Here is a 22,785-nt window from a genome sequence, read left to right as displayed (position 1 = left end):
CTGATCACTCCACAGTCCTGCAGCGCGGCAAAGAAGCGGGACGGGGGGCAAACGAGATTTAAAAAACCCCGCAAATGTGTGCATGCTCCCTTGGGGGTTTGTGCGCATCCATGGAGACTTCGGGGAAAAAAACCTTTTTGCGAGGGGACATGGGCAGGCACCAGAACTACCACCGGAAACGCGATCAGACGCCCACCCTTGCCCCGCGATTTCAGGAAACTAGTACCTCCGAGGCTTCCCAGATGTGGCAGTGAGGTCGCGCCCGGAAAATCCGCCTATCTTCCGTCTCTCTAGCGTGCCTAATGCTCCGTGTGACCAGGGCCATAGAATGTTAAAATCTCAAAATATAATAAAACATAGTAAAGTACTAGCGATATCCTCAGCTCTTTGGTCTTCTTTGGTTATCTTAGGTGACTGGCATGGGGAGTATTTAAGGGACCAGTGGGTCAGGGTTCAGCCAACATAGCTATTAATTGTTGGCGGTGGAGTATTTTGTGGTGGTGGCTCCAAAGACCTGGTGGAAGAGCTCCATTTTACAGGCCCTGCAGAACTGTGAGAGGTCCCGCAGGGCCCTGGTCTCTTCTGGGAGCTTGTTCCACTAGAGAGAAGCCACCACTGAAAAAGCCCTGGCCCTAGTTGCAGCCAATCTAGCCTCCTTAAAGCTCAGGAGAGCCAGATGATTCTGGGTCCCGGATCTCAGCGTCCTCTGGGGCATATATGGGGAAAGGCGGTCCCTCAAGGTATTCAGGTCCCTGGCCATAAAGGGCTTTAAAGGTAAGAACCAGCACCTTGAAGCGAACCCAGTATGCTATGGGCAGCCAGTGCAATGCCTGCAGCACAGGTCAGATGTGCTCCCAAATTGGGAGTCCCATTAACAACCTGGCTGCGGTGTTTTGCACCAGCTGCAGCTTCCGGATTTGCGACAAGGACAGCCCCATGTAGAGGGCATTACAGTAATTATTATTATTATTATTATTATTACATTACATTTATATACCGCTCCTTCCCGAAGGCTCAGAGCGGTTTACAGAGCATGCTACATTTCATCTAACTAGGGCCACAAATACAGGGAAGGGTGAGTGCCTACCGGGCACCTGAGCAGCCGAGCTATTCCATGTTGTTTCATCCATGGAGGGATCTTGTGTCTCCAGGCGGCGGTTTTTTCTCAGCGAGGTCTGCTCTTTTCTTCGCAGTGACTCCTTCAGGCATGGTCCGTGCGACGCGCGGCTGTGTGACGGCTGCAGCAGCTGGTCTCCATCCTCATAGGCTCCGACCACGCTGCGTCATCTCGTCACCACACCCTCCAGGCCAATCACCGTCTGGGTCGCTGGCTGCCTTTTGCTGTCAGCTGCCATGTTCGCCGGATCACAGGATCTCCATATGCCATCCATCGCCATCGCCGCTTCTGCTGCACTCCAGTTCGTGGAGGGAGGGAGGTGCCCCCCCACTCCTAGGAGTGGGTACCCATTCATCTACTTGCCCGAAGGCTTTCAAACCACTGGGTGGGCGGGAGCTAGGACGAGGACTGGGAGCTCACTCCGGCCGCGGTGAGACTCGAACAGCTATTAAGGCTGTTCAGTGATATATTACTGCAGGCTTTTTACAGCCTGCGCCACCGCTCCAGTCTCGAGGTGACCATCGCATGGACCACTGTTGCCAGGTCATTGCGTTCAAGGAAGGAAACCAACTGCCTAATCAGCCGAAGGTGGTAAAAGGCCAACTTGGCAGTGGCTGCTACCTGGGCTTCCATTGTTAAGGAGGCATCTAGGAGCACTCCTAACCTCCGGCGCTGGCACGAGTGGTGACCCATTGAAGGTTGGGAGCAGGATCCCTACCCTCGAACTGCTCCGACTCAGGCACAGGACTTCCATCTTCATTGGATTCAATTTCAGCCGGCTCAGTCTGAGCCAACCTGTCACAGCTTGTAACACCCGGTCTAGGTCTTCCAGTTTGGAGTCGTACTGGCCGTCCAGCAACAGATAGAGCTGGGTGTCATCTGCATATTGGCAACAACCCAACCCATGGCTCTGGGCAATCTGGGCAAGAGATGTTAAAGAGCATTGGGGACAGTACTGCCCCTTGGGGTACTCCACATTCCAATGGGTGCCTTCGGGATTGCTGGTCCCCCAGTGCCACTCTTTGTCCCCAGTTGGAGAAAGGAAACAAGCCACTGTAAGGCTAGTTCCTGAACTCCAATGTTGGCGAGGTGGCGGGTCAGTAGCTGATGGTCAACCTTGTCGAACGCAGCCAACAGGTCTAACAGCAACAGCACTGCTGATCTGCCCCGATCCAGGTGCCTCTGGAGGTCATATGTGAGAGCTACCACTGCCGTCTCTGCCCTGTGGCCTGGGCGAAATCTGGACTGGAAGGGATCTAAGATGGAAGCGTTATTCAGAAGGCCCTGTAACTGCGTTGCCACTGCCCTCTCTATTATCTTGCCCAAATAGGGCAAGTTGGAAACCGGTTGATAGTTGGGCAATTCAGCTGGATCCTAGGATGGCTTTTTCAGGCCTCTTTAAGTGCCTCCAGGAACAGCCCCTCAAGGAGGGACTTGTTGATGATCTCCCGCAAGGCACCCTGGAACCCCTCGTGGCCAGCTTTAATTAGCCATGAAGGACATGGGCCAAAGGAAGCATGTGGTTGGGCGTACATTTAGGAGCACTTGACTTGAGTATATTAAATATATATAAAGCTTTTATTGAGGTAGATTCACATCCACTTTGTAGTAGAAATGAGATAGAAGCCTAATCTAAAGAATATGCTTTCCTATCACAAATGGCTAGCTAATCCAGCTTCATGAGTATGGATGAGTGTGCCTGGGTATGTCGCTGGCATGGTCTCATAGGAGAGACCCACAGAAGCATCTTGCTTGTTGCAGAAGAGAGGTGGAGAGAACACAAAAGACTCCGGAAGTGGTGGAGATGTCAGAGAGAAGCTCCGAGCGTAGAAAAGGCATCCTGTTCATTTAGAAGATAACACATACACACAATTTGCTTATAGAGCAAAGAGAAATATAGTGACCTCCAGTGTCCAAGCATTCTGAGTCACATTTACTCCAACAGCTTTCTCTGTTCAGTAAAGTGAATTTAATACAATTCACCTGTGTGTTATGTGAATGGAAGCTGCAACAATGAAGGCAGGTTTTACTGAGACAAGATTTGCTGATCATATGTCAGCCCAATCATGGTTTTGCTAATTATCCACAGCTTAAAGTAAGTTATTGTTTTGCATTATATCTGAACTGACCCTATGTTGTGGTATTTTGGTTCGTCCTTAAAACAAGGAAACCTTTACCTTTTTTATGTTTGCAAAACCAGAGGTCATTTTGTTACTTCTACAATAATGTTTTCCTTTGTGCAATGATTGTGTGTGTAAAGTGGCACCAAGTCACAGCCAAATTATGGAGACCCCATACAGTTTTCAAGGGAAGTGATTAAGAGGTGGTTTGCCATTGCATTCCTCTGTAAAGTCGTCCTTGATGGTCTCCCATCCAAGTACCAACCTTCTTACCTTATGAGATCGGGCTATACTATATCACATCCTGTGTATCGATTAAGGCATGTGTAATTCTGTAATAATTCCCCACAGACACAGTGTCCATGTGGAAGCTTCCCATGTGATCAACACACATTCCATTTTATGTTGGTATGTGCACAGGAAGTGCAATAGGCCACTGGGGAAAATGGGATGTCTGGAGACTCTGGAGTATGAGTGATTTGCATTACATGGAGTTAGAAGACTGGATTTTGGAGGGGCATACAAACTCATACCTCTTGGGAGATTCACACAAACTCATTATTCTTAATAACCTGTTATATTGCCTGCATAGACAGCTGGGCATCTAGATATACAGGGGCTCTATTAAGCCTTCTGGAATCCTGTGCACTATGCTTATCCCATGATGTCCTAGATTGTACCCAGTATGTTTTAGAAATTTGTGTGAAACTATTGTGATTTAATCATACCAGAGAGAAATTACCTTAACACTAGACTGAGGAAAAAAGAAGCAAATGCATAGCTGTACACAGCCACTTGGCAGTCAGCCATTCTCTAAGCAATGTCAGCTATATCAGAAATGCCTAAAATATACCCATTTGAATGAGGTCAATATGCTGTCAGCCAAGCAAAATAGGATCTTAAGCTGAGCAGAAAGGTTTCTGTACTATTTATATCACAAATGTAATGGAAAAGATCTTAAGCACATATCTGTGTGCTGTCTGTTTACTGTAGTTAAGTCTTAGTACTAGCCTCTGCTAGCAACTCTTCTTAACAATGCTGAGTAGTTGCCATTTCACAGTTTCTCTCTCACTCACTCACTCTCTCTTTACATGTTCATTATCCTTGTCTCTCAGTCCTTTTCTATTTTTCAGTTAGAAGATAAATAAAACATACATTCTGAATTCTTCAGTACTGGATTGCTGATCTTCTAACCTCAAACTTACCCCTTTATTTGGCAGTTGTAATATAATAAACTATGGAAGTCCCAGTGTTTAGTTAAGCCTATGAAGAAAGTACAAAATAGATTATCTAAAGCAGTCAATCAAATAGCCACTACATTTCAAGTCCTTGTATATCAGCATAGTATTAAGATAATGACTCACTTCTCAAGGAATAGGTAAAGAGTTACCTTTCTCCCCTAAATGTTTCTTGTTAAATTATGTAGACCTCCTTACCAAACATACTCAAATGTGTTTTAAATGCCATAATTTCTGCCAGATTAGTATTTGCTAGATACTGGAAAAAGGAACATAACTCCAAATGGTTGGAAAAACTAAAAGAATGTGTATGTTACATAATCACATAGTGAAAAGTTAGATTAATTGGATAAATGGAAGGTAATTCTAACTAGAATGGTAAATTGAACTTAATGCCTATATGATTTGTTAATAGAATTGAGGATGAATGTGTAAATATTTGTACACAACTTTCTTTTTCGTAAATAAAATTACTTTTGAAAGATATTGACTAACCTATTCCCCTTCTGATGATAAATGAACTAAGTTGTTAGTGCTGGAACTAAAAACTGATACAAATGTTTAATTGTTGTTCTCAGTGTTTCTCAGTAGAAGGGTTAAGGGAACTGGCTATGAACATTGTATGATTAGATTACTAACTAGTGAAAGAGGGGGAAATGCAATAAGTTTTAGAGACATAGGACAGTGACTGGCATTCCAGTTGTCACTAATCTATAGTCAGGCCTCTTTTCATGCCGGAGCTCCCCGGAACGACGCTCCGCCAGTGAACAGGCCCGCCCTGCCCCCTCCCCAGTCACCCGCGCATGGCCAGACCGCCAATAGAAGAATTTAGGCATTTGCCTATGGAGGGGCAGTGTGCTGGCCTGCTGCCCCACCCCCTCCAAAAGCCCTGCTCTGGTGCAACTAAGGGGGCTTGGCGTGCTCTTGCAGGGCGGGGCTTGGCCTGCTCTGACCTGGTGGTGCTGCTGTGCCAAGAGGAGGAGGAGAGGAAGGCAACGAGGTAGGCATGTGCAACAAGCCCCTTGCCCACCCGCTCGCCACCCTTCCCCCCCCATGCCTGGGGTTTTCCTCCTGCCTTCTCCCGCCTGCTTGCTTCCCCCCACACCTTTCCTTCGTGGGCCCACATGTCCCCCTTCAACCGTCGCTGCAGCCCCAGCATCAGGAGGGGTGCTTGGGGGGCTGGGCTGCCGCTCCTGTTTGCCTCGGGAAAACAGGATCAGGCCAGCTTCTCCGCAGGAGGAAACGAGGGGGGAGGGGCCGGATCCCTCCTGGGATCACAAACAGAGTCTGGGGGCAGCGGGGGAGCTGGTCGCTTATACGCTAAGCGGAGTCCTGTGAGGCTGTGAGTAAAATGTCTACTTTGCCAGTTACTGGCCTTAAAGTTGTGAGCCAGCGATTTGGCTGCTGCAGAAATCAGTGTGCTCTGGAGCACTCGGAGGATTTTTTTGTTGTTGGGGGGGAGAGCAGAGGCGACGAGGGACCCTCTCCGAGTGGCCTCCTAAGGAGGGCTAAAAGGTGGCGTCAGGAAGTGGGGCAGGAGGGAATGGGTGGTAACGCTGGCGGGAGGCTTGAAACGCCCTCTAAGCTGCGGAATCCTGTGAGGCTGTGAGTAAAATTTCTACTTTGTGAGTACTGGCCTTAAAGTTGTGAGTGAGCTATTTGGCTGCTGCAAAAATCAGTGTGCTCTGGAGCGCTCAGAAGGGTTTTTTTTTGTTTGGGGGGGGGGAGAACAGAGGCGACGAGGGACCCTCTCCGAGTGTTAGCTTGGCTAACAGCCAGTCTCCCCTCTCAGACACTGGAAATTTGTAAACTCCCCCCCCTTCTATGTGCCCGAAAGTAGCTTCCATTAGTTCAGTGAGGAAACATTTCTTACATATGTGGGTAGAGAAAACATGGGAAACCTTTGCTGCAAATGAGTTTTCAAAGCCACGGGGTGCTTTGTAAATCTTTGGTGAAAATAGATCCTCTCCAAGTTTTGGTGCAATCCCCAAGCAGCTCGGAGGGGGTGGAAACCTGTTCCACTGGCCCCAGGCATTTGTTCAAAGTCCAAGGGTGGCAGGCAGAGTTCCCTCTAAGCTGAGCTAGGGTGCACTAGCTTTTATTTATTTATTTATTTATTTATTGGATTTATATCCCGCCCTACCCAAGCAGCTCAGGGCGGCTAACAGGCGCTCAGGGCGGCTAACAGGCGTTTCACTGCTGAGCGCACGCATTTCTACCTTAGCGCAGATCAACTTACATCAAAGTAGCCCCACTGAGCAGCATAAGGGGTTCCTGAAAGCAGCCTGGCATGAAGCTCCTCAGGGGAAACATTCTTCCTTTGCCTGCAGCACTGAAAGGGTTAAACCCACAGAGCTGTTTGCTAGAGAGGCTGAGCACAGAGTGGGGAGAGGAAAAGAGGAAAGGTTATTTTCCTGTGTGTGTGTGTGTGAGTATGCATGGGGTGGGGGAGGGTTTGCTTCTGAATTGGGAAGGAGAACAGGAAAGGCTTCAGAGTTTCAACAGCTGGGAAAAGCCTTGCAGCCGCATCCCAGGAAGGTTTACTTAGGTGTGTGTGTGTAAACATTTAAATCTTGGAAGGGAGGAAGGCTGGGATCATTCTCAGCCACAATTGCATTTCTGTTGCCCCATGGAGAGAAAACACAGGAACTCAAATGCAGGCAGAAAGGGGCCATCTGGGAGTTTTTAAAAAGAGGGGAGGGACAGAGCCTAGAGTCCAAAGAAAGGAGACTGGATTTGGACCTCTCCCCCCTACCTTTAAGGGCTTGCTCTGTCCTCAGGGATAAACTCTTCACTTGTAACCCCAGAGAAAGAGGGAAATCCCTGCCTGGGAAGGAGAAAAGCTGGCAGGGAACGGAGGGGGGTGGAGTTGTTGTTTTTTGCATGGGGGTGCATCTGAAGCCGCAGCCTGTTCTTCGGTGGGGCTGTGAGGGAGGATTTATGCAAGGGCCCCACAAAGCAGTGAAGGAAGGAGTTGCAATGCTTGAAGGGGCGACTCAGAGAGGGTTGCCAACCTCCCAGTGGGGCCTGTAGATCTCCCAGAATTTGAACTGATCCCCAGGTGACAGAAAATGGCTACCTGACAGGTTGTACTCCATGGCAGTATACCCTGTGGAGGCCTCACACCTCTCCCAAACCCCTCTATGCCTATGCTCTGCTGCCCAACCCTTCAGGTATTTCCCACCCATGAGTTGGCAATTCTAGGTAGCTGGCCAGAGATCTTGCAAGCAAGAGGCGGGGGGGGGAATGTCAGGCAGAAGCTTGGAGGCAAAGGGAAGGGGGGGAATGGATCCCAGGTGCTTCTGCCTGTCAGAGGGGCTGACACACACTTCCAGTGATGTCAGGGGGTGTGGCATATGCTAATAAGTTATGCTAATGAGCTCCTGCACCCTGTCTATAGTATATGTTCTCATGTTTGAAAGATTGGGGGGGGGGCTGATTTTGAACATGTTATTTGACAGTTACCCAGTTCGTAAGGACTGTATAAGCCTTTCTCTTGGAGTTACAGGCAGTTGAATAGTGAAGGAATGAGTTCCTTTTAGAGAAGTACAATTTCCAGAAATTTTGAAGCCATTGGGGAAAAATTGGGTCTGTGTGGAAATTCTGGGTAAAATAGTAATACTTACTTTTCTGTCAAGCCTAAAATTATTTTGCTGCTTTAATAACATAAAAATGCATCATTTGGTTAGCATGTAAAGAAGAACTAATTGGCATATATATGGAATTTAAAAGTATAAATGTCTTAGTTTTCTATAATGAAATTATAAATGCACCCAACAGTTGAGAGGCAGAATTGCAAACTGTTGCATCCCATGTGACCTTAGCACTATGCTACCTTAATTTTCCCATTTGAGAGGTAGGAAAAAATAATAGTTGAAATCAGAAAACAAATTTTGTAGTAAATAAAAGGAAGTGTATTATTTGGACAGAAACAGTCACATTTAGGAGGACTACCAGCATATTTGGATTTCAAGTGAAACTTTATAACATTAAAAACACTAAATTAATTCCCAAATTAAAAAATATTTGATTGAGCACACTCATCAGGAAATCCAGAATAGAGCTACTAACTTAACTAGGAAGTGTTGAAAGTAGCAGGATGACCCCTCTCCCCATACATCTTATTTCTGTATGCCCATTCCTGGGCAAGATAGTTGTGAGAGTGGTGGCTGAGCAGTTTCAGGCTTTCTTGGATGACACATCCATTTTGGATCCCTTCCAGTCTGGTTTCTGCCCTGGCCATGGGATGGAAACAGCATTGGTCACCCTCACAGATGACCTCCGGAGACATCTGGATCAAGGTGGGTTGGTGCTGCCGCCACTTCTTGACTTAATGGCAGCATTCGACACAGTTGATTATGATCTCATGACCCATCACCTCACCGACATAGGAATACAGGAAACTGCCTTACAATGGTTTTCCTCCTTTCTCCATGCTCAGGGACAGAGGGTGACGCTTGGCAAGAGGGTATTTCTGTGATACCTGCTTGAATGCAGGGTACTGCATGGGGCAATCCTCTCGCCAATGTTGTTCAACATCTACATGCGCCCCTTGCCCAGCTGGTCCAAGGGGTTGGGCTGGGTTTTTACCAGTACACTGAGGATGGGCGGCCACCCGGATTCTGCCCCCGATATTCTGGACAGGGCTTTGAAGGCCATGGCTGGGTGGTTACAGCAGACCCAGCTGAAACTAAGTCCAACAAAGATGTAGGTCCTGTAACTGAGTGGGGGGGGGGCTGGATCAGGAATCAAGCTCCTGGCTTTGGATGGGGCACCATTAGTGCCAGCACTGAGATTGAGAAGCCTGGGGGTGATTCTGGATGCCTCCCTATCGATGGAGGCCCAGGTCATCACTGTTGCCAGGTCAGCCATCTTTGGCTGATCAGGCCACTGGTCCCCTATCTCTATTCCTGGGACTTAGCTACAGTGACCCATGTAATGGTCACTTCCAGGCTAGGCTACTGTAACTCACTTTATGGGGGCTTACCCTTGAACCTGATCTGGAAACTCCAGCAAGTACAAAATACGGTGGTGTGCCTGCTAACAGCAGTGCCTGTGTGGGCACGCTACACCAATTGCATTGGCTACCAATTGAGTACCTGATCCATTTCAGGGTGTTAGTATTGACCTTTAAAGCCATATGCAGCCTGAAAGCGACATATCTGAGGGACCGTCTCTCCCCTCATATGTACCCCGGAGAGCCTTGTACTCTGCTGACCAACATTTGATGGTTGTCTCTTGCCCAAGGGACATCCACTTAGCCTTGACCAGGTCCACGGCTTTCTCTGCCCTGACCCCAGCCTGGTAGAACATGCTCCCACTCGAGATCAGGGCCCTGCGAGACTTATTGTAGTTTTGCAGGGCCTGTAAAACAGCTGTTCCACCAGGCCTTTGGCTGAGGCCGCAGAAGTCCAATTATTTGGCCTCCCCTGCTGAGAACTTGTCCTATGAAATCTGCCCATGGGAAAGACCTACCGTTGCACCTTCGGTCAGTAGGTTTTCTTTCTGTTGTTTGTTTTTTAACATTGCGAGATCCATGAATTGCTGCTAACTAGACTGATATTTTCTCGTTTTAACTGTTTTTAACTATTATTACTTATATAACTTGTTTTAATTGTTGGATGTGTTCTGTTTTTGTTACCTGCCCTTAGCCTGCTTGTGGAAAGGGTGGGATATAAATCAAGCAAACAAGAAAATAAATGGGTAGATTTGGCAGCAAGGAAGGTCCATCCTGCTACATTAAGTAGTCTTTCCTAGCAAGCAGATATACAGCTGCCCTTCAACAGATAAAAATCAACTGGATGGGCAGTATTGTGTTTCAAGTGGCAGGTAAGAGCCCTGCCTGCCAACATACAAATTCATAAATTTATTTTGCTGCCTTTAAAAAAAATAATGGATCAGCCTCTGATTGTGAAATATGGCACCAGCTTGTGGTGGTGAAAACCAATGTTTCTGTTTCACCAAAAGGATGCAGTGGTGGTGTAGTGATTAAGAGCGACGAGCTCTAATCTGGAGATCTGGGTTTGATTCCCCATTCCTCCACATGAAGCCTGCTGGGTGACTTTGAGCCAGTCACAGTTCTCTCAGAACTCCCTCAACCCACCTCACTGCACAAAGTAACTGTTGTGGGGAGAGGAAGGAAAGGTGATTGTAAGCCACTTTGAAATTCCTTAGGGTAGAGAAGAGCAGGGTATAAAAATCAACTTTTTGTATTCTAGAAAGCAGCACCTAACTTGCTCCATGGGCTTTTTTACTTTGGGATCAACTTGGCCATAATTCTAACTGGAATAGATACATACATATTCTGAAATTCACTATAGTAAATGTCACATGCAGGGGATAAAACTGCTTAGCTGTGCTTGCTGCCTTCTCTGTTTTTAGTGTTGCATAGCCCATACATATTTAATAATCACATTGCCTTCTAGCTAAGTCTATTTGTCAAGATCATTTTTCTTGTGAAGTTAAAAATGGGTCTGAATTCTATTGAAGGGTTCCCCGGGCTGCATGAACATTGTTTATGGAGGTTTTTTGTTTGTTTGTATTCATGTTGCATGATCTTCGAAGCCTTTTTAGAACTAACGTGATCTTCTAAGTGGCACTCTGCTCAAGGGCAAAATAAAGAGGTCTCAGTACATAAATTAGGGTTGAACTATTTTGGAAATGCATAGAAAAGCATTTCATTAGTTTAAGACAGTAGAACTGTGTTTGTGTGTTTGTGTGTATGCGGTGTGTGTGTGTATATGCGGTGTGTGTGCACACACGTGCAATACAGGTTTATGTATGTAATGTATATGTGTATTCCTAACATACATTTATTTATGATATCCCTTTACGCATCTGTGTCTGAAATATGCTGAACTGTAAACCACTTTGGCCATCTGTTGTTATAGCAGGATATATAGAGCCTATGTGATTCTGTGGTTAAAAATGACAGATTAGTGCTGAAAAAACCTAAGGTTGCCAGGTCCCTTCAAGACACCCGTGGAGGGATGGGGGGACACTCCGGGAGCCGGGAGCCTTGCCCCTGATGTGCCAATGTCACCAGAAGTGACATAGGCACATCGGGGGGCAACACTCTGGTTTTTGGGCAAAATTCTATGATAAAATTGCCCAAAACCCATAGAGTTTTGCTCAAAAACCAGAGCATTGCCTGCCCCCCCCCCGACATTACCAACGTACCTACATCACTTCTGGATGATTTAGGCATGTCGCGCCGCATTGCTGTTGGGAGGGGATTTCCTCCCACTGGCCAGGTGGCAGGCAGGAGCCTGCAAAACCAGGGAATCCCCCACCCCCAAGTGGGGACTGGCAACCATATAAGGTTTGTTGTGATCCTAAAATAGAGGGGAGGGAGGATAGCTGAGGAACAGTTGAACTGCTTGTAGTAACGCTTCGAATCATCACTCATTTAAAAAAAAGAAGGCTGTAGTCTAAAACACTTTACCTAATAAAAACTCTCTTTGTTATTTCATGTATGTCAAACGTGGACTTAAGTTTATCTTTGACATCATCATACAGTTCAAGCTATAATGAGCAGGAGAGAGGTTTTGCTGACAGCTGTGAGCTAATATTCTGGTGGCTGATGGGCTGGCTCCTGCAGCAGGCTTGGTTCAGCCAATCAGCTTCTCTGGGGGTGGCCAAGTTCCAGGTGGGCCTGGAGTCCAGAGGCTTCTCTGTAATCTGCCTCCTTCCTATTTTAGTCAGACTTCCTATTTTGGTCAGGGGCCCTGCCTTCAGTTGGTTCTGGCTCCCAGACACATGGTTTTTCTGGCCAGAGCTGCCAGAGCAGTGCAGATGGTGCAATGCTCTTTCACCAGACAGGGTCGACATTACTAGGAGAAAAGTTAGCAGTGCTGCAGGGTGGCTCATTGAAGTGGCTGGTGTCACAATTTGCCAGGCAGGGCATGAAAGTCCGAAACACAGTCCGAGGTCAAGGTGCCAGAGAAGACAGAGTAAAGCGAGCAAAAAACACCAAGTCAGAACGTAGCCTAGGGTTACCGGAGGTTGTATCAAACAGTTCAGAAGCCGAAAGCCGTTTGTCAGAAGTCAGGGTACACAGTCCGTAGTTGGGGAGCCGGAGTGAAACGACGTCACACAAACCAGAGTCAGGAGCCAGAAAGTCAGTATGAAAACCAGGAGACAGGAACGCAGGATCCAGGGTGCAGCAAGTTGTCCAAGAGACTAGTTGCCAGCACAAATTGTGGATCTGAGAAAGCTGCCTAAAGAGCCCATTCCGCTTGTTAGCCAATTACCGGCCGCTAACAGGGTCCTGGCTCCGGTCAGTACTCTGGGCTTAGAGTACGTCGACCTCACATGCGCGCCTCCTTATGCCGGGTTGCCATGTCCCGTCGCCTTTGTTCTCACAAACGAGCCACCAGTGGAGGTGAATCAGGAGGCGTGGTGCTTGTGCTTGGCTCTGCCGGTGCAGCTCCAGGTGCAAACTCACCTGTTGGCTGGTGCTCATCCTCCTCAGGACTTAGGGCCGGCGATTCAAGGGGTGCAGGGAACTCAAACCTTGGAAGTTGAGGATGCAGAATCCCCTGGGTCAGAGTCCACGGGGTCAAGCTGCACAGCAGGCATGACAGCTGGTGGTATCCAGAATTACCCTTCAGTCAAATGGCCTTTTTTAGTGGTGACAACATTTATCTCTTGGAATGGGGTCTGGACATCTGACTTCATGGCATTTGCAATAGGCTGCTATGTTGGCTGCAATTGTAGGATCTTTGGCAGGAGCAGGGCAACTAACTCAGCTCTTGTGGTGGTTTGAGCATTGGGTCAGCTCTATTGGGTGGAGGCAAGGCCTGTGTGCACCCACTACCCTGCTTTGGGGGCTCCTTTAAGGGACCTTGGGGATGGAGCCATACAGTGGAATGTCCATCTTAGAGGCTGTCAGCTGGCTCTCACCACCAGGTGGCAAGGGGACCACATGGTGGCTTCTGTCCATGGAGATCCCGGGGGCTTGCTACTCCACATTTGTGCCCCCAGCAGGTGGGCTGGGGGAATGGTGTCATATCAAGTGGTAGGCGGGTTGCCCAATGTTGGATTCATCCTTATGCTGCATCAGTGCTTCTGTGATTGTACTCAATAAAAGGTCTCCACTTGTACCTCATAAGTTTAAAAAATGGAATTTAAAGACTGTTCTTAGTATTTCCTTTTAAATTCTCTGTTACAAGAACCAAAATAAACTCAATGGTGTGTCCTTAATTTTCAGTCCCATCAATTAAAATTAGATTTAATGATTAATCAACAAAAGCTTTAATTTGTTAACCAGTTAAACTGATAGATTAAAGCTTGCAGCCCTGATTGAAAGTGATCCAAATAAGGCTATGTCTATGATGCCAAATTTCATCACAGCTGTCTGTGAATTTTCTGGCTTCCAGATAGAGACAGTGCAGGTTTACTAAGCCATTCATCACCCCAAGTGGATAAGAAACATGTACTGTCTGCATGTCTTCATTTTGAAGAGTGCTTTGATCTTACTGACCATGTCTAATACCTAAATAGTTTGGATTTCCTTGAGAAATCTACTGTACCAGGCGAGGGTGCTTTCATTGTTTAACATTTGCATGGTTGAAGTATTTTGTGACCGGTGGTTACTAACCATTGACCAACCAAATTCCATTATAATCAGTTGAGCATTTTGACAGTTATGCAAGCCTCCTGTAGCATAAACTTAAAAGAGATAAAAAGTGCATTTTTCAGCAGATTGTGGAAATCTTGGCAGAATGAGACTCCCACAGAGGCTAATTTTAGTGATATGAGTGTAAAGTGACTCTGTGCCCTGAGTTTATAACTCACTGCTGAAACTCGTGTTCAGTAATTTTAAGGAAAAGAATGGAGTTCCTTTCATACATTTTAGTTAGTTTATATTTATTTTACTTTTTGTTGTTTTTACTCAGTCTGCTGTTTAATCTTTGATTACAGGCCACTAAAGAAGTAATAGAACGGGAGGCCCCAGGGATGGCCTTGGCAATGCTGATGGGATCACTTAATGTTACACCTCTGGGCATGCTTTCTAGGTAAGAATGTTAACAAAAAATAACAAACATGAAATCTTTCTTCAGAAATATTTAAGGTGGTGGAATGGCTGCATTGAGTGATACACTGATTCTTGGCCCCTTTCTTACTTGCAAGTTCATTACTCTCATGCCTGTTGGATTACTTTTAGGTAGTTCTGGCATTTGCTGTTAAACAGGGTTTTCTTTCCCCTGAAAATATTTTGGTTTGAAGCTTCCTTTACCTAAGTCAACATATAATACTACACACACACACATAGCTCTTCAGTGTTCGAAGTGCTTTACATACATTGTCTGTAGTCCTTTCAACAGAGTAGGTCAGTATTAGAAACTAATTTGCAATTTGTGGGTCAGGCTGAGACTGGGCAGTAAAGGCTGCATCTGAATTGCACTGAGATTTTGTTTCAGCCTTGGCTTCCAAACTGCAACAGTGTTTTCTTTGGGGGGGGGCACAACGTCATCCTCTAATCATCCACTTTCTAAGCTTTTCTCAATACGTTTTTTCTCAAACCTGGTTTGGTATAATCTTTCAAGAAAGAACACAGTCCAAATATGTTAGCAGTTCATCTGGATGGAAAGGTAGGTATTTTTGAAGCTACATTGGCACCATTTTCCTTTCATTAGCCTCTTAGAGGGATATTTCTCTTCATATCTCTGCACCTGAAAGAGCTTGAGATTTTTTTTAAAAAAATGAAATCCGAACATTCAAACAAAGTAGTTGATTATGATGTTATTGCAGTGCAGCGCCATAACACTTACTGGTTTTTGTAAAACCTCTGGGGAAAAACCTCTGGTGGCGCAGTAGGAGGAAAATGAAGGGTGGCAAGGTATACATTTTGTAAATAAATATGATGGCTAATGAAGGAAAGTGCACACAAAACTCCCGTGTGGATGCGCCATTGCCAGTGTGAATGTCTTTGCGCTTGTGAAGAAGAAGAGAAGAAGAAGAGATTGGATTTATACCCCGCCCTTCACTTGGAGTCTCAGAGCGGCTTACAAACTCCTTTCCTTCCCCTCCCCACAACAGACACCCTGTGAGGTGGGTGGGGCTGAGAGAACTCTGACACAAACTGCTCTTTTTCAAGGACAGCTGTGCCAGAGCTTGTGACTGACCCAAGGTCACATCAGCAGGTGCAAGTGGAGGAGTGGGGAATCAAACCCGGTTCTCCCAGATTAGAGTCGCACACTTAACCACTACACCAAACTGGCTCTCTTAACCACTACACCAAACTGAAATTAAGACTCCTCACTGTGTAGATGTAGCCAGTGGCTTTTTTAATGCTGCCTAGTGAGTTAAGGCTATTGGGATATTTAGGCCAGGGACTTCTAAGCTCACAGCTCGGGTTCTTCATTACTACCCCAACCCTACCTATGTATAATAATAGTAGTGTTTTTCATAACATGGCCATCATTAAAAATATCACTGTATTTTTTCTGGATGATAATGAGATTATTGATTGGTAATTAACTTTTGCAACAGTACTATTTTAAGATGGGAAGAAATGAACCTACATTAAGGTTTAGAACCACCTTTGATTAGTTTGCAAGTTCTATTTGATTTGTTCTTGCAGTCTGCTACTCTGTTTATAGTATTCTTTCAGCTTTCTCAGAATTAGCTGACAATAAAGGGATGTTGCATACCACTGCCATTTTTTCAGATTTGTTCTCTTGCCAGTTTCTCCAGCTGAACCCAAATCCTGGTAAGGCCGTTTCTGAGATTTCAGAAAACTTCCATTGAATGCGTAAAGGGCATAGATACAGACACACTTCTGGATTGCAGCCTAAACCAGGTCTCTCTGATTTGGGTCAAATTTTCAGTCTATTTCTAAACACAGTTACACCCTTTAATGGACAGAAATGTGTGATTCTGCTTACGTATGTAAATGTACTAAATCTCCTTCAGTATATAAAAAAGACATACTTTGAGTCTGATATGACTATTAAAAGGGGGGAATGGTATTAACTCTGTATCTACTCATTTTATTTTCAAAGTGAATATGGAAAAATGGAGATTTTTTTGATAAATATTTCACAGGAATTAATCCTGCTTTTTCTCTGTGTGGTTAGGGACATAAAACTATGGTTAGTTTCAACAACTACAGTTTGCTGCAAAAATAACTTCCCCCTCCCCTTTTGTACTTCCAAGTTACTAGATATTTCTGAAGTTGCATCAAACCATAATTTGCCATTACATCCAAGTTTAGAAACTGTAGTTTGCACTTGCCATGAAAATCAGGATTAAATTAAACTCAGAATTAAATCACTGTTTAGAATTTTGGTTTGCAAGGAAAGTACAAACCATAGCTTGCCAGATTGAATGATAAACACTGGTTTGCTGTAGAAAAAGAAATCTCTACTTAGCTGGCCACATTCAAGGAATGACTGTGTGAACCCAGGAACCCCAAGTCTCATTCTCATCGTTCAAAATGTGGTTTACCATTGCCTTATATCAAGCCAGTATTTTTGCCCTGTCTGTGTCAATAGATAGGCGTTTCAGAAAATTAGGCTCGAGGCTTGTTTGAGGCTTGTTTTCTATTAATTTCTTATCTCTCTTTTTGCAATTGAAATATAAAAAAGAAACTGAATGAAATAACACGTCATTGCTCAGTGAAACTGAGTGCAAAATTAGGTCTGAAAAGAACAATAAACCATGAAAAGTATGCACACTTAGAAATACATCTGCAGATAAAGAGAAGTGGTAACAGTACAGCTTGGGGAAGAATAAAAAATATAAAACAAAGAGATGGCCGCATGTCAGGGGGCCAAATCAAACATTTTCAGGCAAAGATAATTAGATTCCAGCCCAGTAGTACGTACCTTAGAGACCAGCAGGATTTTGGAGGGGTTGAGCTTTCGAGAGGCAAAGTTTCCTTCACCATATCTGACAAAGGGAGCTTTGACTTTCGAACCTTCATACCCCAGAAAATCTTTGTGGTCCCTAAGGTGCTACTGGACTGGAATCAAGCTGTTTAACTGCAGACCAATACAGCTACCCTCTGAAATGAAAAATGTTTGTGTGCCTGCTATTTCAGTGGCTCAGAAGAAAGTTTCTAAAGAATTTTAGAATGGAAGATTTTCAATTGCATTTTATTATATTGGAATTATTATAATTTTTCAGTTGGGCCATGTGACCACTACATTAATGTTTATAAATTTAACGTGACTAATTCCAAGAGATTTCATATTCGTGTTAAAATTATAAACATTATTTCAATGGTCAGTTGGCCCAACAGAAAAAAATAGTGCTAAGTGCCTAGAGGCACATGGTTACACTTGGCAAACTATTTTGGTGATAGAACAAAGTTTGAGTTCAGTGACACCTTTCACAGTATAATCTTTTGTGTGCAAGCACACTTCTTCAGATCAGATATCTTCAGACTAGGGGTGTGCAAAAAAAAAATGTTTTACTGATTCAGGTCTGTTGGAACTAAAAAATATCAGTATTCCTGACTATTCCCGAATACCAGTATCAGTTTTGTACTGGTATTCAGGTAAATATTCGGAAAACCTGAATTTATTCAGCTCCATTATACCCTATGGGGACTGTCCCCATAGGGTATAATGGAGAATTTCAGTCGCCAAGTCAGGCAGTGGCGTGACTCCATGAGTGAACTGAAGCCATTCAAAGTTGCAGTGTTGGTGCAACTCAGCAAGGGAACTGAACGCATTTAAACTTTAAATGGTTTCAGTTTGCTTGCTGAATCAGGCCACCATAGTGGCACAATTCAGCAAGTTAACTGAAGGCCTTTAAACTTTAAATTCATTCAGTTCACTGACTAAGTTGGTGAGTTCACTCACTGAACTCGCTCACCGAGTTGCTGTAGCAGCCCAACTCAGCAAGCAAACTGAAGGCATTTAAACTTTAAATGTGTTCAGTCCCCTCACTGAGTTGCACCACCACGGTGGCCTGCCTCAGCCAGTGAACTGAATGCATTTAGCCACGCCAACCAAAAGCCAATGAAAGCTTTTATTCAGGCATGGCTATTTTGCCACAATAAGGTGTTTGGGGGGTATTTATTTGGCTTGGTATGTATTTTTTGAATATTTATTCAGCTCGATATATACTGAGCACACACTCCTACTTCAGACAGTATCTGAATTAGTGTGCCTGCACACAAAAGCTTATACCCTGAATAAAACTTTGTTGGTCTTAAAGGTGCCACTAGACTCAAACTTTGTTCTGCTGCTTCAGACCAACACAGCTACCCACCTGAATCTATTTAGGTGATCGAGAGTGGAAGCCTAAGCAGTTCTACTCCGAAGTAAGTCCCTCTTAAAGGCTTCACACTCTGTGAAGAAAAAAACCCTTGAAATATAGATGTGTGATGGCTATGTGGGAGAAGACTACATTTCACAAATTGATTTTAATTAATTGACAGGGCAAAGGGTTAGAGAACAGGCAAGCAGTGGTTCAAGTAACTCCAGGCAGACCCACTCAATGAAAAATGTTGGGTGGTAGTTTTGACACTGGTTTTGTTGCTTTACTTCCCTCCTGTCATGACAGAGGTATCTTTTACTACAGGTAAAAGTGATACATAAGACTGAAGAGCAGTCCAGACCTTGCTTCCTTCCTTCACGTTCATAGATCGACTATGACAACAGCCTTAGTTCTCTGGTAGTATTAAAAGTTTTATAGTGGCTCTATGAGCTGTCACTGCCAAGGTCATGAGCAGTGGGTGAATTCCTACTGCAGACCTTCCAGGAACTGTCTCAAGTCTTGCTCCAGTGCTGCTTTGTAGGCTCCTGGAAAACTATGAGCTTATGCTGTGATTGGTCTCTCCTTTTCCTTGTCGTAGCTTTTTGTATCCCACAGATGATTATTCTTCACAATGCCCCCTACCAATGCTCCCTCTAAGCTGTAGTCTTGTGAGCAAAAATTCTACTTTGTGAGCTACTGGCATTAAAGTTATCAGCAAGCGATTTGGCTACTACATAAATTACTTTGTTCTGGAGCTATCCTTTCTGAGCTAAGATAAAAATGTGTGATCCGGAGGCTAAAAAACTGTGAGCTAGCTCACGCTAACTCAGCTTAGAGGGAACACTGCCCCCAACCTGTTTTTATTATGCTTCCTTGACTCTGCAAATCCTATCTCCTCTTTCCATACCTTCTTCATTTGCTCAGGAAACTCGAAACTGACTCTGGTTGCTTCTCCAGTTTTATCTTACCATTCAGTAAGAAAGTTCAATCTAAGCAGCATCCCTCTAGGGCATGATATTTACTGAGTTCTAGTTTACAACTTTGTTGCTGAAACTCATGCTACTAGACTTATTGTTGCCTCATATTAAATAGATTTTATGATACATCATCATCATGTGATTGCAGGCTAGGGGTACATGCACATGCTGGGGCACTGGGATGATATGGGACTATAACAATATAGACAGAAAACACAACAATGACATTCCTAGATAATAAGTGTGTTAACATTTTGCACTATGGTGACAGGTATGCTGTTTTTTAATGTTGTTGAAACACATGACTTTCAGGAGAATGAGTGCTGTGAGCATGTGGACTTATATAACCTGGGCTCTTTCAGATGGCAAATGGAAGAAATGGAAGGGGCAGTGGTGATGTATAAGGCAAACCCCTGTTAAAACTCTCCCAGGAAAGAAGGAGAACAGGAATAAGGTACCACCTGAGGAGACAGGTGGCCATAAGAAGAAAACTGACCTCTCTAACAATAATTTCTTTTTTGTTTCAGATGCCAGCATATTTTATTCCCTCTTTCAATGTAAAATTAAGAATACGTTCTAGAAATAAATTCTAAAACTTTTTCATGTGAACACCTTGAGGAAGCTCTGTACCTAGTTTATGAGCAGGAGAAAGCTGCTTACATCCCCATGGAATATACAATGGGAGGGTGGACACTGTGTTTTTCAGTGGTCAAATATTGAGATAGAAAGCTCTGCTAGCCCATCCATCACAAAACAAGTATAATTAACAATGATAGAATCATAGAGTAGGAAGGGGCCACACAGGCCATCTGCTTCAACCCCCTGCTTAATGCAGGATCAACCTAAAGCATCCCTGACAAGTGTTCATCCAGCCACTGCTTGAAGACTGCCAGTGAGGGGGAGCTCAGCACCTCCCTAGACAGTGGATTTCACTGCTGAACTACTCTTACTGTAAAAAAAAAAATCCCTACTATCTAGTCAGTATCTTTCCACCTGTAATTTAAACCCATTATTGTGAGTCCCATCCTGTGCTGCCAACAGGAACAGCTTCCTGCCCTTCTCTAAATTACAGCCTTTCAAATACTTAAAGAGAGCAATCATGCAAAGTGATGGTATCACTTTACTCTGCTCTGGTTAGACCTCACCTAGAGTATTGTGTTCAGTTTTGAGCACCATGATTTAAGAAGGATATAGACAAGCTGGAACGTGTCCAGAGGAGGGTAACGAAGATGGTGGGGGGTCTGGAGACCAAGTCCTGTGAGGAAAGGTTGAAGGAGCTGGGTATGTTTAGCCTGGAGAGGAGATGAGTGAGAGCTAATATGATGACCATCTTCAAGTACCTGAAAGGCTGTCATATAAAGGATGATACAGAGTTGTTTTGCGTTGCCCCATAAGGTCGGACCAGAATCAACAGGTTGAAATTAAATCCAAAGTGTTTTCGGCTAAACATTAAGAAGAACTTCCTGACAGAGCAGTTCCTCAGTGGAACAGGCTTCCTTGGGAAGTGGTGGGCTCTCCTTCTTTGGAGGTTTTCAAACAGAGGCTAGATGGCTATCTGACAGCAATGCTGATTGTGTGAACTTAGGCAGATCATGAGAGGGAGGAAGGGTTGCCTCAGTGCTTTGTTCTTGTTACCCTTTCTTACACCCCCACAGAAATGTTGATCACCACTTTGGGGTCAGGAAGCAATTTTTCTCCAGGCCATTTTGGGTGGAGATCCTGGAGGTTTTTTGTCAACTTCTGGGCATGGAACAGCAGTCACTGGGGGTGTGGAGGGGGAGGTATTTTGAATTTCCTGCATTGTGCAAAGGGTTGGACTAGATTACTCAGGAGGTCCCTTCCAGTTCTATGATTCTATGTTCCCCCTCAACCTCCTCTTCTCCAGACTGAACATCCTCAAGATTTTCCTCATAGGGCTTGGTCTCCAGGTCCCTAATCGTCTTCATTGCTCTCCTCTGCACCCGCTCCATTTTGTCCACATCCTTTTTGAAGTGAGGCCTCCAGAACTGCATACAGTACACCAGGTGCAGCCTGATCAATGCAGTATACAGCAGGACTATGACATCTTGTGATTAGGATGTTATGCCTCTGTTGTTACACCTGGAGACTGCATTAGCCTTTTTTCCTGCTGCATCGCACTGACTGCTCATATTTAGCTTACAATCCACCCATACCCCAAGATCTTGTTCATACATACTGCTACCGAGAAGTGTGTCCCTCATCCAGTATACATGCTTCTAATTTTAGTTACCCAGGTGTAGAACTGTTTTTATCGTTGTTGAATTGCATCTTATTCACATCTGCTGTAATTGCATCTTATTCACATGCTGTAATAACAATGCAGTCCTATATGGAGTTACACCCTTCTAAATCTATTAAAATTAGTGGGCTTAAACGGGTGCAATTCTGCATAGGATTGCACTATAAATCTGTTAGGTTTTAAGCGGCCAGAAAACTATTTTATTTTCATTTCATTAGGCTATGATATGTATGTAGAAGAAAGGGATAGACATCTTTTTATACTTAGATAAAAAGAGCGGGGTGTTTGTTTGAAAGAGAAATAAGATGGGAGTATAAGATAAGGTATAAGAAATAAGATGGATGATAGGGAAATGGCTGAGAAGCTAAATGCATTTTTTTGCCTCTGTCTTCACTGTGGAAGACGAGAAGTGTTTGCCCACTCCAGAACTGCTGATTTCGGGAGGGGTGTTGAAAGACCTGAGTCAGATTGAGGTGACGACAGAGGAGGTCCTAAAACTGATAGATAACTTAAAAACTGATAAATCACCAGGCCCAGATGGCATACATCCGAGAGTTCTGAAAGAACTCAAATGTGAACTTGTGGATCTCCTTACAAAAATATGTAATCTTTCCTTAAAATCTGCATCCATTCCTGAGGACTGGAAGGTAGCTAATGTCACTCCCATCTTTAAAAAGGGTTCCAGAGGAGATCCGGGAAATTACAGGCCAATCAGTCTGACGTCGATACCGGGCAAATTGGTGGAAACCATTATTAAGGAAAGAATTAGTAGGCACACAGATGAACAAAACCTATTGAGGCAGACTCAACATGGGTTTTGTAAGGGAAGATCTTGTCTCACTAACCTGTTAATGTTCTT

The 22,785-nt window shown here is 44.6% G+C and overlaps 1 protein-coding gene across 1 annotated transcript in view; it reads left to right on the top strand.

Moving 5' to 3' along the window:
* GPHN (gephyrin) overlaps window positions 1–22,785 on the top strand; it is a 406,541-nt gene that overhangs the window by 164,709 nt on the left and 219,047 nt on the right. The window contains exon 6 of the mRNA XM_015413285.1: window positions 14,400–14,494. Coding sequence (XP_015268771.1) covers window positions 14,400–14,494 — 95 coding nt within the window. The remainder of the gene's footprint in view (window positions 1–14,399; window positions 14,495–22,785) is intronic.

Source organism: Gekko japonicus, unplaced genomic scaffold (genome assembly GCF_001447785.1).
Source record: "Gekko japonicus isolate JY-2015 unplaced genomic scaffold, Gekko_japonicus_V1.1 scaffold32, whole genome shotgun sequence".
Lineage (NCBI taxonomy): Eukaryota > Metazoa > Chordata > Lepidosauria > Squamata > Gekkonidae > Gekko > Gekko japonicus.
Note: the sequence above shows the minus strand (reverse complement) of the source record. Positions and strands in the feature narration are given on the sequence as shown.